At 33.6% G+C, this 20,709-nt stretch overlaps 2 protein-coding genes across 3 annotated transcripts; one reads left to right on the top strand and one right to left on the bottom strand.

Annotated features, from left to right (window-relative positions):
• The first annotated feature begins 598 nt into the window (after positions 1 to 598).
• On the top strand, positions 599 to 8,341 carry LOC113779703 (ATP-dependent 6-phosphofructokinase 6). Of its 2 annotated transcripts, XM_027325392.1 has the most exons (14): positions 599 to 1,024; positions 2,260 to 2,306; positions 2,399 to 2,438; positions 3,895 to 3,957; positions 4,042 to 4,179; positions 4,755 to 4,913; positions 5,038 to 5,091; positions 5,321 to 5,389; positions 5,837 to 5,966; positions 6,386 to 6,651; positions 7,013 to 7,061; positions 7,137 to 7,291; positions 7,625 to 7,790; positions 7,943 to 8,341. In XM_027325392.1, the coding sequence occupies exons 1-14, from the start codon at positions 899 to 901 to the stop codon at positions 7,984 to 7,986; spliced, it is 1,506 nt and encodes a 501-aa protein (XP_027181193.1). In that variant the 5' UTR covers positions 599 to 898; the 3' UTR covers positions 7,987 to 8,341. The 2 variants fall into 2 exon arrangements, with proteins under 2 accessions (XP_027181193.1, XP_027181192.1); XM_027325391.1 differs by having other exon boundaries at positions 601 to 1,024; positions 7,625 to 8,341.
• A 4,132-nt stretch (positions 8,342 to 12,473) lies between these two features.
• LOC113779868 (serine/threonine-protein kinase Aurora-1) lies at positions 12,474 to 15,810 on the bottom strand. Its single transcript, XM_027325632.1, has 9 exons — positions 15,680 to 15,810; positions 14,919 to 15,038; positions 14,453 to 14,599; positions 14,280 to 14,375; positions 13,994 to 14,089; positions 13,807 to 13,903; positions 13,235 to 13,352; positions 12,928 to 13,000; positions 12,474 to 12,839 (listed from the first exon to the last, which is right to left on the bottom strand). The coding sequence occupies exons 1-9, from the start codon at positions 15,713 to 15,715 to the stop codon at positions 12,738 to 12,740; spliced, it is 885 nt and encodes a 294-aa protein (XP_027181433.1). The 5' UTR covers positions 15,716 to 15,810; the 3' UTR covers positions 12,474 to 12,737.
• Between the last annotated feature and the right edge of the window lie 4,899 nt (positions 15,811 to 20,709).

The raw sequence follows: 20,709 nt of genomic DNA on the forward strand, positions 1-20,709 counted from the left end.
AAGAAGCATCAGATAAACTTAATAAATACGAGCATAATTTTCTATTTCTTTTTTTTTTTGTCAAACGGCAATGTACGAGCATTATTCTCTATTGAGTGCATGAGATGTGGATTTAGCATGGAGGGGCACGAATTCAGCCTCTCCCTACTCCAAAATATATACGTAGAACGTACCACAACCAAGGATACGGATACGGATACAGTCTCGTACTTTCATTTTGTACTTGAATGGAATCATTTTTGGTGGTTTTGGACAATTTCAGCAACAGCTGCCCCAGGGAAGGGTCAAGAGTCCAATCCATCGGGCATCGACCATAGAATGAGGATAATATAATGGTCAACCAAGACTAAGACAAATGTCTTTTTGACAAATGTTTCGAGAACAAACGCTTACCTGCCCCACATCTTTGGGTAATTTCACACGTCCAGACAGAAAAAAGCGCAGTGGCGCCACCTGTTTTTAATACAACCGGCTCAAAGGATTCGCGGTTTCCTGCTAAAGTCGCGTTCCTCTTCCGCCTCTCCTTCCCCACTTGACCTTCTACTTTTCCAGTCAGTTTTGAATAAGAAAATTGAAAAAAAAAAAAACTCAACATAAATTGTCCAACTCACCTTTCATTTTTTGATCATTAAACTGAATCTTATTCCGTCCTAATTAAAACCACTGTCGTTAAAATTTAGTAAAGATAACTAACTAAGTGCTAATTTGCCATCATTAATGAACCCGTGATTCTTGTCTCCCAAGAAGCTTCCACTGATCCATCCCTCTTCTCTTCTCTTCTCTTCTCTTCTTTCCAGAATATAAACCACTGTCAATAGACTTGTAAAAAAAAAAATTCATTTAATTAACTAAATTAGTCAAAAATCTTATCAGCTCTGTTAAGGCACTACTGAGAGGGATGGGGACTCCGAACAATACCGGCGGCGGCGAAGAGAATGGGGTGATGATGAAGGTTGTCACCGGTCCCGGCGGTTACATTCTCCAAGATGTCCCTCACTTAACCGACTACATCCCCGATCTCCCTGTCTGTATCTTCTTCCTTCCTCTCTTTTTGTATGAAATTGATTTTTCGTGCTTTCGCGCCATGTTATGTAATTATTATACACAAGTGCACGCGGGGACTGGGGAGCGTATTTTTTGAAATATGATGCGGATGATTTGGTTGAAGATGTAATCCTTCTTTGTGGAATAGGTTTTATGTTCGTGTGTTACTATTGGCGAACTTTAGAAATTTCATGTAGTCGATATCAGGAGGTTTTGCTTCTTCTTCTTCTTTTTAATTTATTTTTTTATTTGTTTTAATTACGTCAGAAATCGTATATCCGGTCGTGATGTGATAGTTTCTACTGATTCGCATATCCAAGGATTAAGGTGATTAGGTGCAGGAAATTTTAGTCTGAAGGATTCTTGACACCTTAATTTACAGAAATAATTTTTCGACGTATAAGCAATGATCCAATATAATTTACAGGAAAACGGGTGTAGTTTGTGTCTCCAAATTCTCGTTTTCAACTTGCAAACTTGCAAGTGACAGGAATGCTGTCTTCATGACAAATCAGTTCTTTATTTAAAATTAGCGCAATGTTGTAAAATTTCTTGTTTAAGGAGTTTTTTGGATTACTTGAGGAACGTGGTCTTATCTGGTCGTAATGAGCTATTATTACCTCTTGAATTTTGTACCTCATGGATTAGGGGTTTCGGTTTTCATTCAAATTAAGGAATTAGCTTTTTGAGTTTCCTTCACATTGACAATCGAAATAGCTTGTAATTATATTTCATGCATGGTGAGCTATATTTATTTTCGTGTGTTGGATCTCTTGTAGAACAGCATGAATCTGGTAATATGAGTAACTTATTAGTGGAAACAAGAGAAGAATTTGTTTTGCGAGAGTTTTAACTCTTCACTTGCCTTACCATCTTATTGTTAATAATATCCTTAAAAGTTGTTGAACATAACGCCAAAGGGAACAACAAAACTGCAATTGTTATATGATAGTTGTACTGCACATGTGTGCAAGTCAAATAGGCACTTTTTGAGCTAGTGCTAAGCGTGAATGGTCTATGGAGAGTAACGTTTTTATTTCAGCCAGTAGTCTACAATGCTCCAATGCTCATTCCCATTGCTAGTTCCTTATGAGCACGGTCATAGATTATATGACAATATTCTTGTCATGTCAGTGTAGCACGTTTCTCTTTTCTCTCTATTTGTTTTTTTCTTTTTTAGTATGTGTCCTTATTGGGTTCTTGGTTCCTTGGCAGACTCATCCCAACCCACTGCGGTCAAATCCTGCATATTCAGTTGTGAAGTAAGTCCAGTTAGTTTTTACTTATGCAGAGTGGTAAGTTACCTTTTCTTTGCACCTTAATCAAAAGAAAATGATGCATTTTGTACTTTCAGGCAGTACTTTGTTCACATGGATGACACCGTGCCACAAAAGGTGGGCTCTTAACTCTGCTGGCTGTATTGGGACTTAAATATTGATATTCTTGATTGGTACTTAACTAACCAGAAACCAACTTTTGGGTGTTGGGTTTTTTTTTTTTGGGGGCGGGGGGTTGTGGCATGGAAAGAATTCAGGTGCACGGTTGTCATCCGTGTATTCCATAAAGAATTTAAGAATGCAAAAGTGGACAATTAAAGCTGGATTATATCTTTTTCTTCTGGAGCATAATGGAGTAGCATTCGCTCATTTTTTCCCCTGTATCGTTGTACATGCTCCAACTGATGGATAGATATTGGTATCAGTTTAGCCCAAACCACAATCTTTTTTTCGAACAAAATATCATTGTATGGTTTAACGTTTTCAGCACGCAGCAAGTGATAGTTTAAGTTTGCTTTTCTTTTCTGCTTAGGATAAGGCAATTTGTGTTGATATAACAATCACTAGCATTACATTTGGAACAGGACTAGGTGCAAAGATAGGTTGTCCAAGTCATGCCTCTCTGTTAGAGGTGTTCCAGAAATGTCTGTGATCAAGTAAATAGCTCTATGAAGGAATATCCTTATTATCCCTTCTCATGACACTGATGCTAGACTTATCTAGACAAAGACACTTACTAATATGTCTTCCTCTTCTAATGCCCCTCTTCAGTTCTCTATCATTTGCTCTCTAATGGTCCCTTTTCCAACAATAAGGCTGCTAATATACTTGTTTTAAAAACTGGTAGCAAACTTAAACGGTCATTGTCTCAAACAGTCTATCTGCTACCTTTGGTTCCCATGCTTTGTAAAATGTTCTTCGTGCGCCTCTTTGGGGTGTTGCTACAACAGCAGCAACTGAAACATGTTCTTCTTATTTCACCAAATATAGCATTCTCAAAGCATCTTATATGTATCCCTTTACTTATTATTTACCTATTGCAAATGAAGTTCTTGCATCACATAGCTATTTATCTGTATAAGCTGTAGTTTGAATTGGCATACGGATGTGTAGCTGTAAACCAATATGCAGAAAGAGTGACAGAGATGTGCTACTATTAGATTGATGGAAAGAGTTTGTTGGGAATTGAAATGACTAATCAGTGTGCCTGGTTTGGGATTGTCTTCCTTTAAATTGTCCCTTGGTACTTATTTTGTCATGCCATTGGAGTTGAGGGTACCTCTTTTCTTCTCTATTTGATATGACATGTCTGATCAATGTTTCTTGCACCTTAAGTAACTCCTTTTTTTTTTCTTTTTCTTTTTTTATATATTGCTCTTTATTAGTTGTGAAGGTTGGTATGAAATTTTCTAGCCTTTTTTCCGCATATATTCTTCCTTTGATTAAAACAAAAGAGTGTTGCTGCTACACTTTCATGCTAGCTATTCATATTAGTTAGGCATTTAGAGCCACTGCATGGAATTTTCAACAATATCTTTTGGTTCATATTAATGTATTCACGACCTCTTTTTAGGTTGTTGTCCATAAGGATAGTCCGAGGGGGATACATTTCCGACGTGCTGGACCACGCCAGAAGGTATTGACATTCTTTGAATGTGAATATTGGTTAAAGGTCAATCTATTGTTTACATTCACTAATGCAAACCTTGTTTGTGCTCAGGTATATTTTAAATCAGATGATGTGTCTGCTTGTATTGTGACATGTGGTGGTTTATGCCCGGGGTTAAACACGGTGATCAGGGAAATTGTTCACAGTCTTGATTATATGTATGGTGTCAACAAAGTCCTCGGAATAGATGTAAGTTGAAGGGTTCCTGACTTTGGATTTCACTTCTACTATTTCCACAGTGTTTTTCAAATTGAAAAGCATTGTTTTGAGCACAAACTTCAGTGTATAAACTCAAAAAGAAAAATACTGAGCCTTGAACTTTTTAACAACTTAATTCTGCAAATGAATTTATGCATGAAATGAAATAATATTGAAGCGGCTTTTTGACTTGAAAGTTGCTTTGTTGGATAAGTGATCATGCTCATGTTTACTATTGAGTGAGATACTTACTTAGATTTAGGAATAGTTGTAATTTTAATAATTATATTGAAACTAATTTGCATGGTAAATGCTGAATGGAGGATGCAAATGCTCTTACTGCTTGCTTTCAGTGAGTAATATGCTTAAACTAAACACTTGTAGCTTCCAAGGGTATGGGATTGAGCTATATAGTTGTATAGGACAATGACATCATCGGCTTCCTATTTTTATTGCCAAATGTTTTACAGAAATGAAATTGCAAATTTCCCTTCCGCTAAGCTTAAGCTTTTTTCTTTTAATTTACAAACAATATTATTGGGGCATGATGTGATCCTTTTTTACAGGGAGGCTACAGGGGTTTCTATTCAAAGAATACCATTCGATTAACACCTAAGACTGTGAATGACATACATAAACGTGGGGGGACGATCCTTGGAACATCTCGAGGAGGGCATGATACATCTAAAATTGTTGACAGCATTCAGGACCGTGGAATCAATCAGGTTTGTCAAATTGTGTGGTATAACGTAGTAATTATCTAAAGAGTAAGTTGTGTCACTGTTATCATGACACCGCTTTGGCTCGTAAAAATCCTGGATTGAGTCTGATACTGCAAGCAATTGTCAGGTTTATATAATTGGAGGAGATGGTACTCAGAAAGGAGCTGCTGCAATCTACAAGGTATGCTTGTAACTCTGCAAATGAAAAGACCGTTGCATTATTACTTCTAGTGGAAGAGTGTCCATGATGATTCACTTTCTTTGAAGGGGCTCTTATATGGCCTGCATGAAGGATAATTGGCATGAGATGCATAAGCCTCTTAGTTTCAGAGAGCACTGAGATGCTACTTAGCAATTGGTATTTTGCTATTTTGTGATGTCTCTCCTAATAATCGTTATATGTCATGCAGGAAGTTAGGCGTCGAGGTCTTAAAGTTGCTGTTGCTGGAATTCCGAAAACAATTGATAATGACATTCCGGTATTTGTGGTTTAAAATGATTATGACATGGATGTTTGCTGTTTTCTCATGCAAAAGTGCTTTAGTTTCTCCATTTCTTGGGTGATAATTTGGTTGATAAAGAAAAAAGTCAAAATTCAAGTTACTATATTCTCCTGAGAATGTTACATAGGTTTTCTTGCTGATCTTCCTTGATGATTATTAGAACAGTCAAACTAATTGTTTTTCTTGCTTAATGCTTAAATCAATTCATAAATTCACCGAATTAATTATCTGTCTGCGGAGGAGAATATGGAGAAACTTCAAGCAGCATTATAATCTCAAGCATGCATACTCATAAAACTGGAAGCAATGGATGTTGTCATGTTAAATTATTGTCTCATTGACATATGAAAACCTTTGATCTTTTCTTTTTTAATGACTTATTATCTTGTCTTGTCAGGACGACTTATTATCTTGTCTTGTCAGGTCGTTGACAGGTCATTTGGATTTGATACTGCTGTGGAAGAGGCTCAGCGAGCTATCAATGCTGCTCATGTTGAAGCTGAAAGTGCAGAGAATGGTATTGGTGTAGTGAAGCTAATGGGTCGATACTGTGGTAAGGTTTCTTTAATACCAACTCAACTCCACTTGTAAGATGAGGATATTTACCAGTTATGGGCATCCATCCTCCCTAGTTTTCCTGGATTAGCATGCCTATTTCCTTTTCGCCTTGACTTCTTTCCCTGCACTTTAAAATGGTGCTAAATTGGACCTCTAGCTTGCAAATTAGCTAAAGAAATGTTATTAACTGAATTCGACCAAAATATTAAGTCTGCTTTAAGGCCTGAAGGAAATTCTGTAAAAATAAGGGTTAATGAAGCATTATTTTCGTCTAATTATGATAAATGGTGAAATGAGGTGACATTGCAGCGATGGAATTTTTATGCTGCCCTTCTTTATCAACTTTTTAAATGCTTATCACTGTTTCTCATCCCTCGCTGGATTTGTTTGAGATTCTTGGAATTGTATGTGCAGGATTCATTGCACAGTATGCCACTCTTGCCAGCCGAGATGTCGATTGCTGTTTGATTCCAGAGTCACCCTTCTATCTTGAAGGAAAGGGGGGACTTTTTGAGTTTGTTGAGAAATGTTTGAAGGAAAATGGACACATGGTGATTGTGATTGCTGAAGGAGCAGGACAGGAGCTATTAGCAGAAAGCGGGCATGCCAACGATGAACAGGATGCTTCAGGAAACAAGTTACTCCAAGATGTTGGTTTGTGGATCTCACAAAAAATTAAGGTATCTGTTATGATCTTTGTAGAGGTTTTGTTGAATCATCAGGTTCTTTGCTGGTATTGTTGGTCTGTGGTATCTGATTAGTAATTGCTTCATCCATTACTATAGCTGGTAGGCATCCGTACATGTTTGTTTCCGTTAAAAGTTGGTATTCTTCTAACTGCATTCATTTGTTTTGCTGATGCTATTGAGTAGTAAATCTGCTGACTAAATGCCAAACCTCCTGTTGGTAAAACATGTATATGATTCTGCAAATCTTCTGTGGCAATCCTATCCTCCTTCAGGGAAGAGCCCGAATTGTAGTGACGTATAACAGTGGAAGAACTGCTTAGTTTGGCAACTAATCTTGTCTTTCTTTTTCTAGGATTATTTTGCTAAGCAACGTAAAATGGCTATCACCCTTAAATATATTGGTGAGTAACTTTGTCCTCACATCTGATCAGTTGTGAAGCATTTTAAAGATTGGGAGCTAACAAATAAATTGGCAGATCCAACTTACATGATTCGAGCTATTCCTAGCAATGCATCTGACAATGTGTACTGCACACTCCTTGCTCAAAGTGCTGTACATGGAGCAATGGCAGGATACACAGGCTTCACTAGTGGACTTGTTCATGGTCGGCACACGTATATTCCTTTTAATGTAAGTTCCTCAGTACCATTAAGCATCTTGTTATTATGCTTAGAAGTCTTTGTACCTGTGGCTGCAATTTAAAGATGTTCTTCCTATGACTTTGCATCTACAGTGGGCACTGTACGATACAAATACGCTACTTTTTGAGTATAATCCCTTTCTAAGTCCTCCAAACCAAATTTCTAGAGTATTTGTGGTCTGGCTGAACAATACGAAAAGCTACCTTGCTATGATCTTGTTTTTTCTTGGCTAGTCATTGAATGTGTAATGCAGATGTTGAAGAAAACACTGATTCTTTTAACTGCCTTTCTTATGTGTTGAATAATATGTTTCATGATTCAGCGCATCATTGAGACACAAAACAAGGTTGTGATAACCGACAGAATGTGGGCTCGACTTCTTTCTTCGACCAACCAGCCAAGCTTCTTGGGTCCTAACGCTATTGTTGAAGCCAAAAAAGAGGAACCACCGGAAACCCAGTTATTGGATGATGATGGAGCGAATTCAGGTAATGGTGACACCGGTAATCATAAAATAGAAGCACGTGACACTTGAAAAACTCTCCTCTTTTCCCCAGTTTGCCAATGCAATTGCTCTCCCTGCCACCTTTGCATCTGCTGCCATATTTTGGAGTAATTTCTGATTAATCGGATCGTGTAGGAATCAACATCGATGGTCTCTTAAGATGCCTCCGCTGCAGTTAGTGACTTTGTAATACCCCAAAAGTTTTGTCTAGCGGAGACTGTGTGCCAGTGAAATATGGCAAAACATTCTGTTGCTTTTTGAAGCCTTGATTCTTTGTATGTGTAATCAGCTATCGGAAGGGAAAGTGAGTCCACCTCTGAGTTGCAGCTTGAATAGTCTTTAAGCTTTTAACTCCAAGAGCCCTTTCCCCCTTTCAGAAATAAGTAGAGGTTTTTTAATACACACTCTTCTCTCCGTGCCGATGACATGCTATTGTGATTTGCGAGAGGGAGAGACTCGGGGAAGGTTCCAATACCTTTTTTCCTAGTTTCTATTGTTAAATGCAGCTATAAAAGCCCGGAATATTACAAACAAGTCCCATTAACCTCCTGTATAATTGCTCTCCATGCAAAAGAATAAACAAAAAAGAATGTGGGCAGAGAAATGTTGATTAAGAATTCATACGTACACCTGTAATAGTAATTAGAAAACTTCAATAAAATAAAAAGAAATTTCTTTTGGCAGCAAAAGATTTTCCCAAAATCTTCCCTTTTATCTTCTGTTTTGTCGTCCTGTTAAGAAGGGAAGGCTTGTGGCTTTTGGAATGGTGAACCGTGTTTAGCAATGAGTGGGTTGCATTTAATGGGTATTTGGTCATCAATTGGTGTCCGGGAAAAATCCACTTTTCAACCTCAAACTTTGTGACGAAGATACATTTGGTCCCTAAACTTTTCGTCAGAACACATTGAGTACATGAATTAACGATTTTTTGCCACATTTAGTCAAAAAAAGGGAATTTACTCAATTTGGACGGTGAATACCACGTGGCCGTTAACAAATGTCCAAATATCAATTTATAACCAACACAAGTTAGACACAAGTCCACACTTTACTCTCTCTCTAACCCACTAGCTTTTCTTCTCCAAGTTTCCCCCTTTTCTACTGAGTTAATGAAGTGAAAAGCTGCTTGAGATTAGCAGAGTTAAATGGAGTGATACAACAAAGCTTTTCCAATCCAGTATATTTAATATAAATTAAATGATTCGGAGTAAAATACTCATAAATAGCTATTATTTTGTTCGTGTAATAGAGGAAACCCCTAAAGAGCTGATATGTTATGGGCAATTTCTTTTCTTTTTTTTTTTACTTTCACGTATTTAATTTATATTAAATACAAAACCTACTAGTTTTCCTTTCGTAAAAATATTAGTATATCACTTTTTAAATTTTACTTACAAACATTTATGTATTTAACATAAATTATATGATTCAGAGTAAAATGCCTATAAATAACTAGTAATTTATTCATATAATAGAAGAAACCCGTAAAGAGTTAGTAAAAAGTGCGTAATTTCTTTTTTTACTTTCACGTATTTAATTTATGTTAGATACAAAACCTACTAGTTTTCCTTTCGTAATAATATTAGTGTAACACTTTTTGAATTTCACTTATAAACATTTATGTATTTAATATAAATTAAATGATCCAAAGTAAAATGCTCATAAATAACTAGTACTTTATTTATATAATAGAAGAAACTCGTAAAGAACTGGTATGTTATGGACAATTTTTTTTACTTTCAAATACTTCATTTATATTAAATACAAAACATGCTAGTTTTCCTTTGGTAAAAATATTTGTGTAACGGCTTTTGAATTTTATTTGCAAATATTTATGTATTTAACATAAATTAAATGATTCAGAATAAAATGCCCATAAAAACTTGGTACTTGGTTCATGTAATAGAGAAAAGCCATAAAGAGTTGGTACTTTATGGGATATTTCTTTTTTAAAAAATATTTAATTTCTTTTAAATAGATAACCTACTAGTTTTTTTTTTCATTTTACTTGAATTTTACTTAAAAAAATTTATATATTTATTATAAATTGAATGTTTAAGAGTAAAATGTCCACAAAAAGCTAGTATTTTGAATAGGTAATGCCCGTTAAGTAAGAACTTAAAATAATATCAAAATGGACAACTTGTTCAAGGAATTGTGTAATGTCCACAAAAAACTTACTTGTGTTGGTTATAAATTGATATTTGGACATCTGTTAACAGTCACGTGGTCTTCACCGCTCAAATTGAGTAAATTCCCATTTTTTGACTAAATGTGGCAAAAAATCGTTAATTCATGTACTCGTGTTCTGACGAAAAGTTTGGGGACCAAATGTGTCTTTGTCACAAAGTTTGGGGATGAAAAGTGGATTTTTCCCATTGGTGTCTGGTAGGTCCTGTGCAGGTTCTTCTGGTCACCGCAGCATCTTCTGCAAACTCATCTTCACCATCCCTCTTTTATGCGCAACCTACTGCTGATAATTCTAATTCTGATTGTTCAGCCACCGCTAGGACTAGATTTAGTGATGAGATGACCAGAGAAGCCAGTATGGCTGGCTGAGGATTTTGTACAATCATCCACGCCTGACACCTACTGTAAATGATCCACTGCCTATCTTATCGTAGCCTCTGGTATGGATCAACAGTTCCATCGCAAGCAGCTCCGTTCCAACGTGATGTCCAACCAAATCAATCTGCTCCACCATTCCTTTATCATCCTTATCAAGGAAGCTTCTCGCTGTCCTTTGGTTATCCACTTGGAGAGAGTGCAGGCAGCAGCGGGGTGACAGTAATGGGAACTGGCACAGAGAAAAATGACAACAGGAAAACAACAACAACGCCTTGTACTCCTATTGAAGATTTTACACTCCAAGTGTCCAATCAAGTATCCATAAAAAAGGAACTAAACCGTAGGTCGTGAGTTTGAATTTAACTTAAAAGTGAAAAAAATTTAAAAGACGTGTCGAAATATCTATTTGGTCTAATTAAATTCTTATATCAATTAGCCTCTTATACACAGTCTTTTTAGGCGACTATCCTGTAGATGAGGACATATTGAGTTATAAAAATATTATCGTTATCCTAAAAAAGGATAGATTAAATTATAAAAATATTATCGTTATCTAAAAATAAAAAAAAAAATATCCAACCAAGCAACAGGCCTAATGGTCAGGGAGAATTCCTTTAAAACTCTCCTGTGCACTAGATCGAACATTCAAACCCTATCTAGTGTATCACACAAAAATTAAAACTCTTCAGTGCATTAGATTGAATATTCAAACCCCACGTAGCGCATCACACAAAAAGTACAGTTTATTGAGTATAGTTTATTGATTTAAGTTAAGGAGTGTAGTTTATTGATTTAAGTAAGAAGTGTAGTTTATAGGCAAATACACATAACCTATTTAAAGTACCCGCCCTTTACAGATATTTTATTTTCAAATATTTAATTTATGATAAATATATTAACATTTGTAATTAAAAATTAAAAAGTGTTACAGTAATATTCTCGCAAAAAGAAAATCAGTAGGTTATCTATTTAATATAAATTAAATATTTTTTAAAAAAAGAAATGGCCCATAAAGTATTAATTTTTTATGGTTTTCATCCATTACATGAGTAAAGTATTAGCTCTTTATGAGTATTTTATCCTGAATCATTTAATTTATGCTAAATACATAAATATTTATAACTAAAATTGAAAAAGTGTTATATTAATATTTCTACGGAAGAAAAACTGGTAGGTTTTTTATTTAACAAAAATTAAATATTTGAGAGTAAATACAAATCTGTATTTGAGAATAAATATTTGTAATAAAGTAAATGTTTGAAAGTAAAATACCCGTAAAGAGCTGGTACTTTAAATAAGTAATACGTATTTGCCTATAAACTACGCTCCTTAAAATTTATTAATTATTAATTAATTTGTAATACTTTGTCATTCATTGGACATGTAGCACAAAGGGCAAATCAGGTACAAAATTCTAATTTCACTCTCTAAAACAATATTTTAATCATTTGGACTGAATTTGTAAAGGATTAGTAACCTCAGGGGAGGTTAGTGTAATTGTTCAAACCACAGGGGAGGTAAGTGTAAATGTCAGAAACCTCAGGGGAGGTTTCTGAAATTATCCCTATATTATATCCTTACCACTAGATAGGATACCCTAGTTTGGCCACTAAACTTTTTATTTAGGCAAAATGGTCCTTCAACTAATTAGAACATATATTTTATGGCCACAAAGTGTATGTTTTCATTAATTGAGTGGCTAACAGTGAAAGTTCCATTTAGTTGAGTGACCAAAAATACTCTTTTATTTGTTAAATGACTATTTTGGCTAAACAAAAAGTTTTGTACAAGTTTTTGCCATTTGCTCTCAATTTAATCTTATAGCAGGTATTACTTCAAAGTCTCTGGTCATAATATGGTGCCCAGATCTTGATTGCCGTTTGATTCTGTAGCATGAATCTTATGCTACATGGTCGATTGTCTTATGGCTACAGAAGTGACTAGATACTGAAAGCATATATACAGCCTTCTTCACTTGGAAATAGACATTTACTACCGCATGAATGGCAAGTAATGACATTCATGTGTATGCTTAATGGCAAAGTAATGACAAGAAACATACTAAAGAAACCTTTTCAAACTGAGATTCTTCATATACTTGTTTGAACTGATCGGAGTCACTCTATCATTCACTCCATCTTCCATTTTAGAGCATTTGACCATTTTACACATTAGAATTGCAGCTAAAATAATGATAAGAAATGACACGAAACATAAGAAGGAAACCGCCTGAACTGAGACAGTTATACACTTGGACAAATCGGAGTCACTGTAGAATTCACTCCATCTTCCATTTTACAGCAATTGACCATTTTACACATTAGAACTGCAGCTAAAAGAATAATAAGAATACAGTACAGATTTAACCCCTATATATGCCTGACGGTTCTGCGTTTTGTACAATCCAGGGATGCTCAAGCAACTTGTGTAGTGGAAGCCTCTGTGAAGAATCCTTGACAAGCATCTGTTCATACAAATAAGAAAACATCAAATCAGGTAAAACCCTCAACATCTTTTTCGTTGAAGAGCTGGGGTATTCTAGACAACTAGACCTGGCTAATTAGGTCCTTGGCTGATGCTGATACAACAGGTTTTGGAGGGAACTTCAAGTCGACTTGGACTATCCTGTACATGTTAGGAATTTAAGAAAGCATCAGCAATTGAGTCAAAACCTCAAGAGCTCCCTCAATAATTTACATCTATTGCAGGATATTTGTGAAACATGTAAGTAAAGCTGATATCAGCATCAATGACATTGCCATCAAAATTGTAGTGTCTTTCTCAGTTTCTTAAAGAATATAAAGACAACAACCTCCTAAAAGATTAACATCAAATATCCTTTTTTGAAGATCAATTTACCTTCTATAAGTATCAGAATGTTCCTTTGCTTCAAAAGGAGGAACCCCATACAGAAACTCATAGCATAGGACACCAAGGCTCCAGATATCCACATTTGCGTCATGCTCCACACTTTCCACTGTATAATTATGGATGCAATACAGTCAATTTTTTAATTAAAAGTTAAAACAACTAAAACCATACTGGATAATCTAATCCATTACGAGGTATTCTTCTCTAGAAGCATTTCAGACTATCCACTTTCCTATCTTATCATACAACCCAGTTAGGTAACCAAAATGTTAACAAGGATCTGTAAAATATCAGTGTGTAAAAGATCAGCGACGTGCAAGAGTCCAGTACAATTACATCAGTGGTGAAAATGAAATTGATATACCTGTCACAGGTGATAAAGAATGTAGAATTATTTAATCATTACATGGAGGTATACTAGGTGTTCAGAGTATTTAATCCTATAATAGTTAAGGAACTCAAAAGTGTTGACAAGGATCTATAGAATATGAATGTCTAAAGTATCAGCAACACAACATTATCATACAGTTATATCCATGATGAAATTGAAACTGACATACCCATCTCAGGTGGTAGATAATCTAAAGTGCCACACATGGTACGCCGGCGATTGAACGTGTGCACTGACCAACCAAAATCTGCTATCTTGAGTTCACCCTGGCAGATTCAGATGATAATTGTATAAACAGAGATTCCACCAATTCATCATCAGATGGAAGACTAATAGGACAAGGTTTGAGTATTCACCTGTGCGCCAACCAGAAGGTTCTCTGGTTTAATATCTCGATGAATTACATGCTTTCCATGACAATAGATGAGGGCCCGAGCAAGCGATGCAACATACTGGTTCATTTTCCACAAGAAACCAAAGTATTTATTCAGTACAAGATTTAAAACAGAACAGAATAAAACTTAAAAAATGGACTGTAAAACTCAATTTGATTGGAAACCAAAACAAAGGAGAAAAAGGTCTAAGATGAATTTCAAACTTGAAAATCCCTGCTGATAATAGAAACATAAAAGACGGACTCACAGTAGCTGCCCGCCTTTCACTGAAATATTTACATTTCTGCAACTCCTTGTAGAGCTCACCCTTAGCAGCATACTCCAGAATCAAATAAACTCGTTTCTGCAATAGTTCTTAAACAAATTAACCTTCTGTTCAATTTCCACCTGAAACAAAATGTTCTCAAGAGTGAATTGTACCTGATCATAGAAGTAGCCATATAGTCTTAGAATATTGGGATGCCGAAGGTGACTCTGTATTTCAACTTCACGGCGGAGCTGGTGTTCAACTTGAGATTGTTTCAGCTGGCTTTTGAATAGTACCTTCAGTGCCACAATATGATTGCTCTGTTTGAATTCCAGGAAAAAAGAAAAAGAAAAAGAGGGTTATGATATTAAACTGTAATGGATTCTAGATACTCAAACGAACACACCCAGAAGCCATTTGTTTTCCTCTTTTCCCCTTGTCATCAATAAAATATACGAATGACAGCAGGACAAAACATAATTATGGTGCAAAAACAGAAGCACAGCTAATCCGATACTGACTCAGACATGTAACAACTTATTAAAGGTTAAAGCATCTGAAATGCAACTTTATGCGTTCTCTAATAAAGATCAGTAAGTTACCCATGTTTAAATAAAACCGAAAGCATCAGCAACTCACCCTCTTTTCCCTAGCAAGATATACATGACCAAACTTTCCTCTGCCTAGAGGCTTCCCAATGTCGAAGTCATTCAAAGTCCACCTCTTTTTCTCCACTGCTGTCGATCCCTCTGAAGAACCCTACCAAAAAAAAAACAAAAAACAAAAAACTTCAAAAACTAACCAGCGAAAAGGACATTGAAACCCCCAAAAGAATCCAATTTGGTAAACACATTCTCTTTGCCTTGAACGTCATCGTAATGTTCTAATTTCAAGTCGATCGCCAATGAACCCTAATTTCCACAGAGCTACAGTAGTTTAAATTCCCCAAAAAAAAAAAGAGAAATCAAGATCCATTTTTTTTATTCGACGGACCTTGCATTTTCATCAAATACATACACGAACAGGAATTAAAGAACACCTAGAAATCCACATGAAAATAATAGGAGACTGGAACTACAAAAATGTTTACGAAAAATGGAAAAAATAAAAAGAGAGAGAGAGAAATTTGCTTCCGAAGCTGTTTGAACTAAACCTAGGTTTAGGCGATACAATCAATAAACCTTTGTTCATACCATAACCAAAGCACCAAATTAGTCCAAGAATATCCTACAACCAAATCCCTAACTTCATGAGCCCTTATAAAAGCAAAAAATAACACATTCACAAATCTCGTGCAAAAATTCCCAAATGCGGATTCAGATTTCCAAGAAGGAACCAAAAAAAAAATTTGCTGTTTACTGATTCTCAATTCTTTTTAGACAAAAAGAAAAAATTTTTACCTTGTGCTCTTGCTGAGCCTCAGTGGCGATCGCCATATGAGAGAGAGGAAGCGAAAAGAATGGAAAAAATTGCAGAGATTGGAAAGAAAAGAGAGAGAAAGAAAGGGGCGGAGGCGGACGAATTCAGGAGAAATCAATTGTGGATGAATTTTATTTTTGAATCTGGAGAGATCTCCAACGGTCATATCTACGTTGATAGCACGTGGCTAATGACTATCCCCTTTTTTTTTCTAATTTCTTTTTGTTTTTCTTGTTTTCAGCTTTGAGTTTTAGATTTTGTTTTTATTAGGGAAGGAGCCGGGGAGCGTCTCGGTTCATTATTGACTTTGGCAGTTTGCGGGTCTCAACTCCCAACGCATTTTATTTGCTCTAATTTCATTTGTTTCTTTTTTTCCCCTTTTTCTAATGAATTGATTTTCTTAAGGCCATACTAATGATAAAATGAATTCAAATAATAATTAGTTTCTTTAAATTGGTCAGTTTGTCCAAAATAGCTTTTCGTTTCATCATTGAATATATTTTATAATTATTTCTTTATATTTTCAATCTTTTTTTTTAATTTCAAATACATTAAACAAAAAAAGTCTTACAGTATAATTCTATTTTTTTTTTCTAAATAATCTTCTATTCGAATAAATCCATGTTCTCTCTTGATTTCCTTGACAAAAAAATGGTGTGACTTTTTGGGCTGCCATATCTTATCATTTTGGTGTCATTTGTTTCTTCTAATGTAAAGATTTTAATGGTGCAAAAAATATAATAAGACTAAAGATTAATGTGGCAAAGCTTCAACACTTGAGAGTTGAGAAGACAGTAGTGTATATCTATTAGTTTTTTTTTTTTTTTTTGGCACTCATACACTCCTCAAAAGCATAGGAATAAGACTAGATATCAATTTGGCAAAACTTCAACACTTGAGAAGACGCTGTATTCATTTTCCCGTTGAGGATTTAGACATTGAGAAAATTGCATTTTGGTATCAAATATTGAGGGTATTATTTTTAAGGGAAAATCGTTCAAAACATCCCTCACATTTTGTAAAATAACTTTTTTCGTCCCTCACGTTTAAAAATGTAATTTTACGTCCCTTACATATTCACATTGGTCAAATTTGGTCCCTACTTAGGTTTCTGACTAATTTTTTGTCGGAATTCACTACGTGCCTTGCACGTGATCATATTTTAAGGGCAAAATTGTCAAATCAAATTTTATATAATTCGATTTATAATCCCTCACATTTCATAAAATACATTTTTTCGTCCCTTACATTTCACAAAATGAACTTTTTTCATCCTTCACATTTTTTAAAAATGAATTTTTTCATCTTTTATTGATCATGTGTGTGAATAATTTTTTTTAAATCTATGTATATATTTATTTGATTTCACCTAAATAGTACGAATAGCATGTGAAATCAAATAGAGATATATTACATACTATTCGTACTGCTTAAGTGAAATCAAATAAATATATATATGTGTTTAAAAAAATTAGGGATAATTTCAGAAACCTCCCCTGAGGTTTCTGACATTTACACTTACCTCCCCTGTGGTTTGAACAATTACACTGACCTCCCCTGAGGTTACTAATCCTTTACAAATTCAGTCCAAATGATTAAAATATTATTTTAGAGAGTGAAATTAGAATTTTGTACCTGATTTGTCCTTTGTGCCACATGTCCAATGAATGGCAAAGTATTACAAATTAATTAACAATTAATAAACTTTAACGAGCGTAGTTTATAGGCAAATACGTATTGCCTATTTAAAGTACCAGCTCTTTACATGTATTTTACTTTCAAACATTTACTTTATCACAAATATTTATTCTCAAATACAGATTTGTATTTACTCTCAAATATTTAATTTTTGTTAAATACAAAACCTACCAGTTTTTCTTCCGTAGAAATATTAATATAACATTTTTTCAATTTCAGTTACAAATATTTATGTATTTAATATAAATTAAATGATTCAGAATAAAATACTCATAAAGAGCTAATACTTTACTCATGTAATGGATGAAAGCCATAAAAAATTAACATTTTATAGGCCATTTCTTTTTTTAAAAAAAAAAATTTTAATTTATATTAAATAGATAACCTATCGATTTTCTTTTTACAAGAATATTATTGTAACACCTTTTAATTTTTAATTACAAATATTGATATATTTATTGTAAATTAAATATTTAAAAATAAAATACCTATAAAGAGCCGGTACTTTAAATAAGTTATGCGTATTTGCCTATAAACTACACTCCTTACTTAAATCAATAAACTACACTCCTTAACTTAAATCAATAAACTATATTCCTTACTTTAAATAGTGTAGTTTATAGGCAAATACGTATATTCTATTTAAAGTATCGGCTCTTTACAGATATTTTATTTTCAAATATTTAATTTATGATAAATATATTAACATTTGTAATTAAAAATTAAAAAGTGTTAAAGTGTTAAAGTAATATTCTTGCAAAAAAAATCAGTAGGTTATCTATTTAATATAAATTAAATATTTTTTAAAAAATAAATGGCCTCATAAACTATTAATTTTTTATGACTTTCATCCATTACATGAGTAAAGTATTGGCTCTTTATAGATATTTTATCCTGAATCATTTAATTTATGTTAAATACATAAATATTTATAACTAAAATTGAAAAAGTATTATATTAATATTTCTACGGAAGAAAAACTGGTAGGTTTTGTGTTTAACAAAAATTAAATATTTGAGAGTAAATACAAATCTGTATTTGAGAATAAATATTTGTGATAAAGTAAATGTTTGAAAGTAAAATACATATAAAGAGCTGGTACTTTAAATAGGCAATACGTATTTGCCTATAAACTACGCTCGTTAAAGTTTATTAATTGTTAATTAATTTGTAATACTTTGCCATTCATTGGACATGTGGCACAAAGGACAAATTAGGTACAAAATTCTAATTTCACTCTCTAAAATAATATTTTAATCATTTGGACTGAATTTGTAAAGGATTAGTAACCTCAGGGGAGGTCAGTGTAATTGTTCAAACCACAGGGAGGTAAGTGTAAATGTCAGAAACCTCAGGGGAGGTTTCTGAAATTATCCCAAAAAATTATTAGTTTTTCACTTATATTCATTTTCTTTTACTCGAAATTTGAAATAAAGAAGACATTTAATCCTAAATATTATCGAGTGTTTATATCGAATTAAATTTGGACAGAAAAAATAAACAAAAGAAAAGTATGAACAAAAAGAAATAAGTGATTGGCATTTTCAAATTTTAAGACAATCATAAGACAAGTAATTCAACTGTTGGTCTTAAAAGTGTCGAGTAGAAATTTCATATTTAAACTGAAATTTGTTAGTACAATTATAGAATTCGAGTTAGGACCCATTAATTAGATGACCTTATTATACAATTCAATAAATAAATTATTACCAAAAGAGAAATATCACAAATATTAAATAGGTTCAAATGATGAAATCATATAAATATAGATATCGGTTTCAAACAAAATTATTAGTTTTAAACCCATATATATATCTATTGAATAGCATGTGTATAACTATGATTAGCATGTTTAGATGAAATCCAATAGAGATAAATTACATGTTATTCATATTGTTCAGGTAAAATCAAATCGACATATACGGGGGTTTATAGAAAAAAAGCTATTCATACACATGATCAATGAGGGATGAAAAAATTCATTTTGAAAAATGTGAGGGATGGAAAATTCATTTTTTGAAATGTGAGGAACGAAACAATTCATTTTGTAAAATGTTAGGGACGAAAAAATTCATTTTGTGAAATATGAGGGACTATGAATCAAATTACGTAAAAATTTGATTTGACAATTTTGCCCCACATGCAAGTCACGTGGTGAATTCCAGCAAAAAACTAGTCAGAAACCTAGGTAGAGACCAAATTTGGTCAATGTGAATTTGTAAGGGACGTAAAATTATACTTTTAAAAGTGATGGATGAAAAAAGTCATCTTGTAAAATGTGAGAAACGTTTAGAACGATTTTCCCTATTTTTAAAGTTTGGACAAAAGCAAATATAAGTTTTCAGTATTTCAATTTCAAAACACATTTAATCCAATTGACTGGTTTTGACAAATTATTATTGGAATTCGATCAGTAGCAAGTACCAATGGCTAAAATCAATTAATTAGACTAAATATGCTTAAAAATTGAAACATTTAGAACTAGATTTGCTTTTGTTCAAATTATAAGGACTAAAATCAACTGTACCTCAAACATTTGGTATCAAAACTACAATTTTCTTTGTAGACATCAATAGGATACCCTCCATGCATTGTTTTGAAACCCGGGTTGGACTGATTTGACTGCATATTAATCATGTCTGCGGTTTGATTCATATTTTGGGTTAATTGGATTTAAGATCCGGTGAGAACCGTGCGAATCGAAATGAACCATTGAACTAGTAACAGTTTATTTTTTTCTGTTAAACTGAAAAACAAAGAAAAAAATTTTCTTTAATCCTATAGACTAATTACAAAGTGCCTCAATCACTCACATTCTTTTTACCTTTTGTCTCGTATCAAGTATTCATTTCTCTATTTTCTAGTTTCTTGACTTCCTCTAGGCTCTATGTTTCATTTTTTTTTTCATTTAATAAAGTTGCAATTTTTAATTCCCAAAGACATGATTAAAGCTTAATCTCACAATGTTTAATTCCCAACAACATGAATTTTGTTTTATTTCAAAATATTGTGGTGCTTTTAGGTAGGATTTAAGATTTTTTTGATAAATATAATTAAGATGAAATTTATTTATTTGAAATTCTATGCATATATATATATATAATTTATTTTTAAAAAATTAATTGAATCGAAGTTGAACTAGTCCAATCGATTGAACAGTTATCCAAACACCTCATCGATTCCATTAACGATTCCATTAACGGTTTGAGTTTCAAAACTTTGCATCAGTGTTGTGTTTAAATAGCATCAGTAGAATCAACACAAGGGGTTGCTCCTGGATCACCAATTCCAGCAGAATTATTATGCCGTGATG

Source organism: Coffea eugenioides, chromosome 8, assembly GCF_003713205.1.
Source record: "Coffea eugenioides isolate CCC68of chromosome 8, Ceug_1.0, whole genome shotgun sequence".
Lineage (NCBI taxonomy): Eukaryota > Viridiplantae > Streptophyta > Magnoliopsida > Gentianales > Rubiaceae > Coffea > Coffea eugenioides.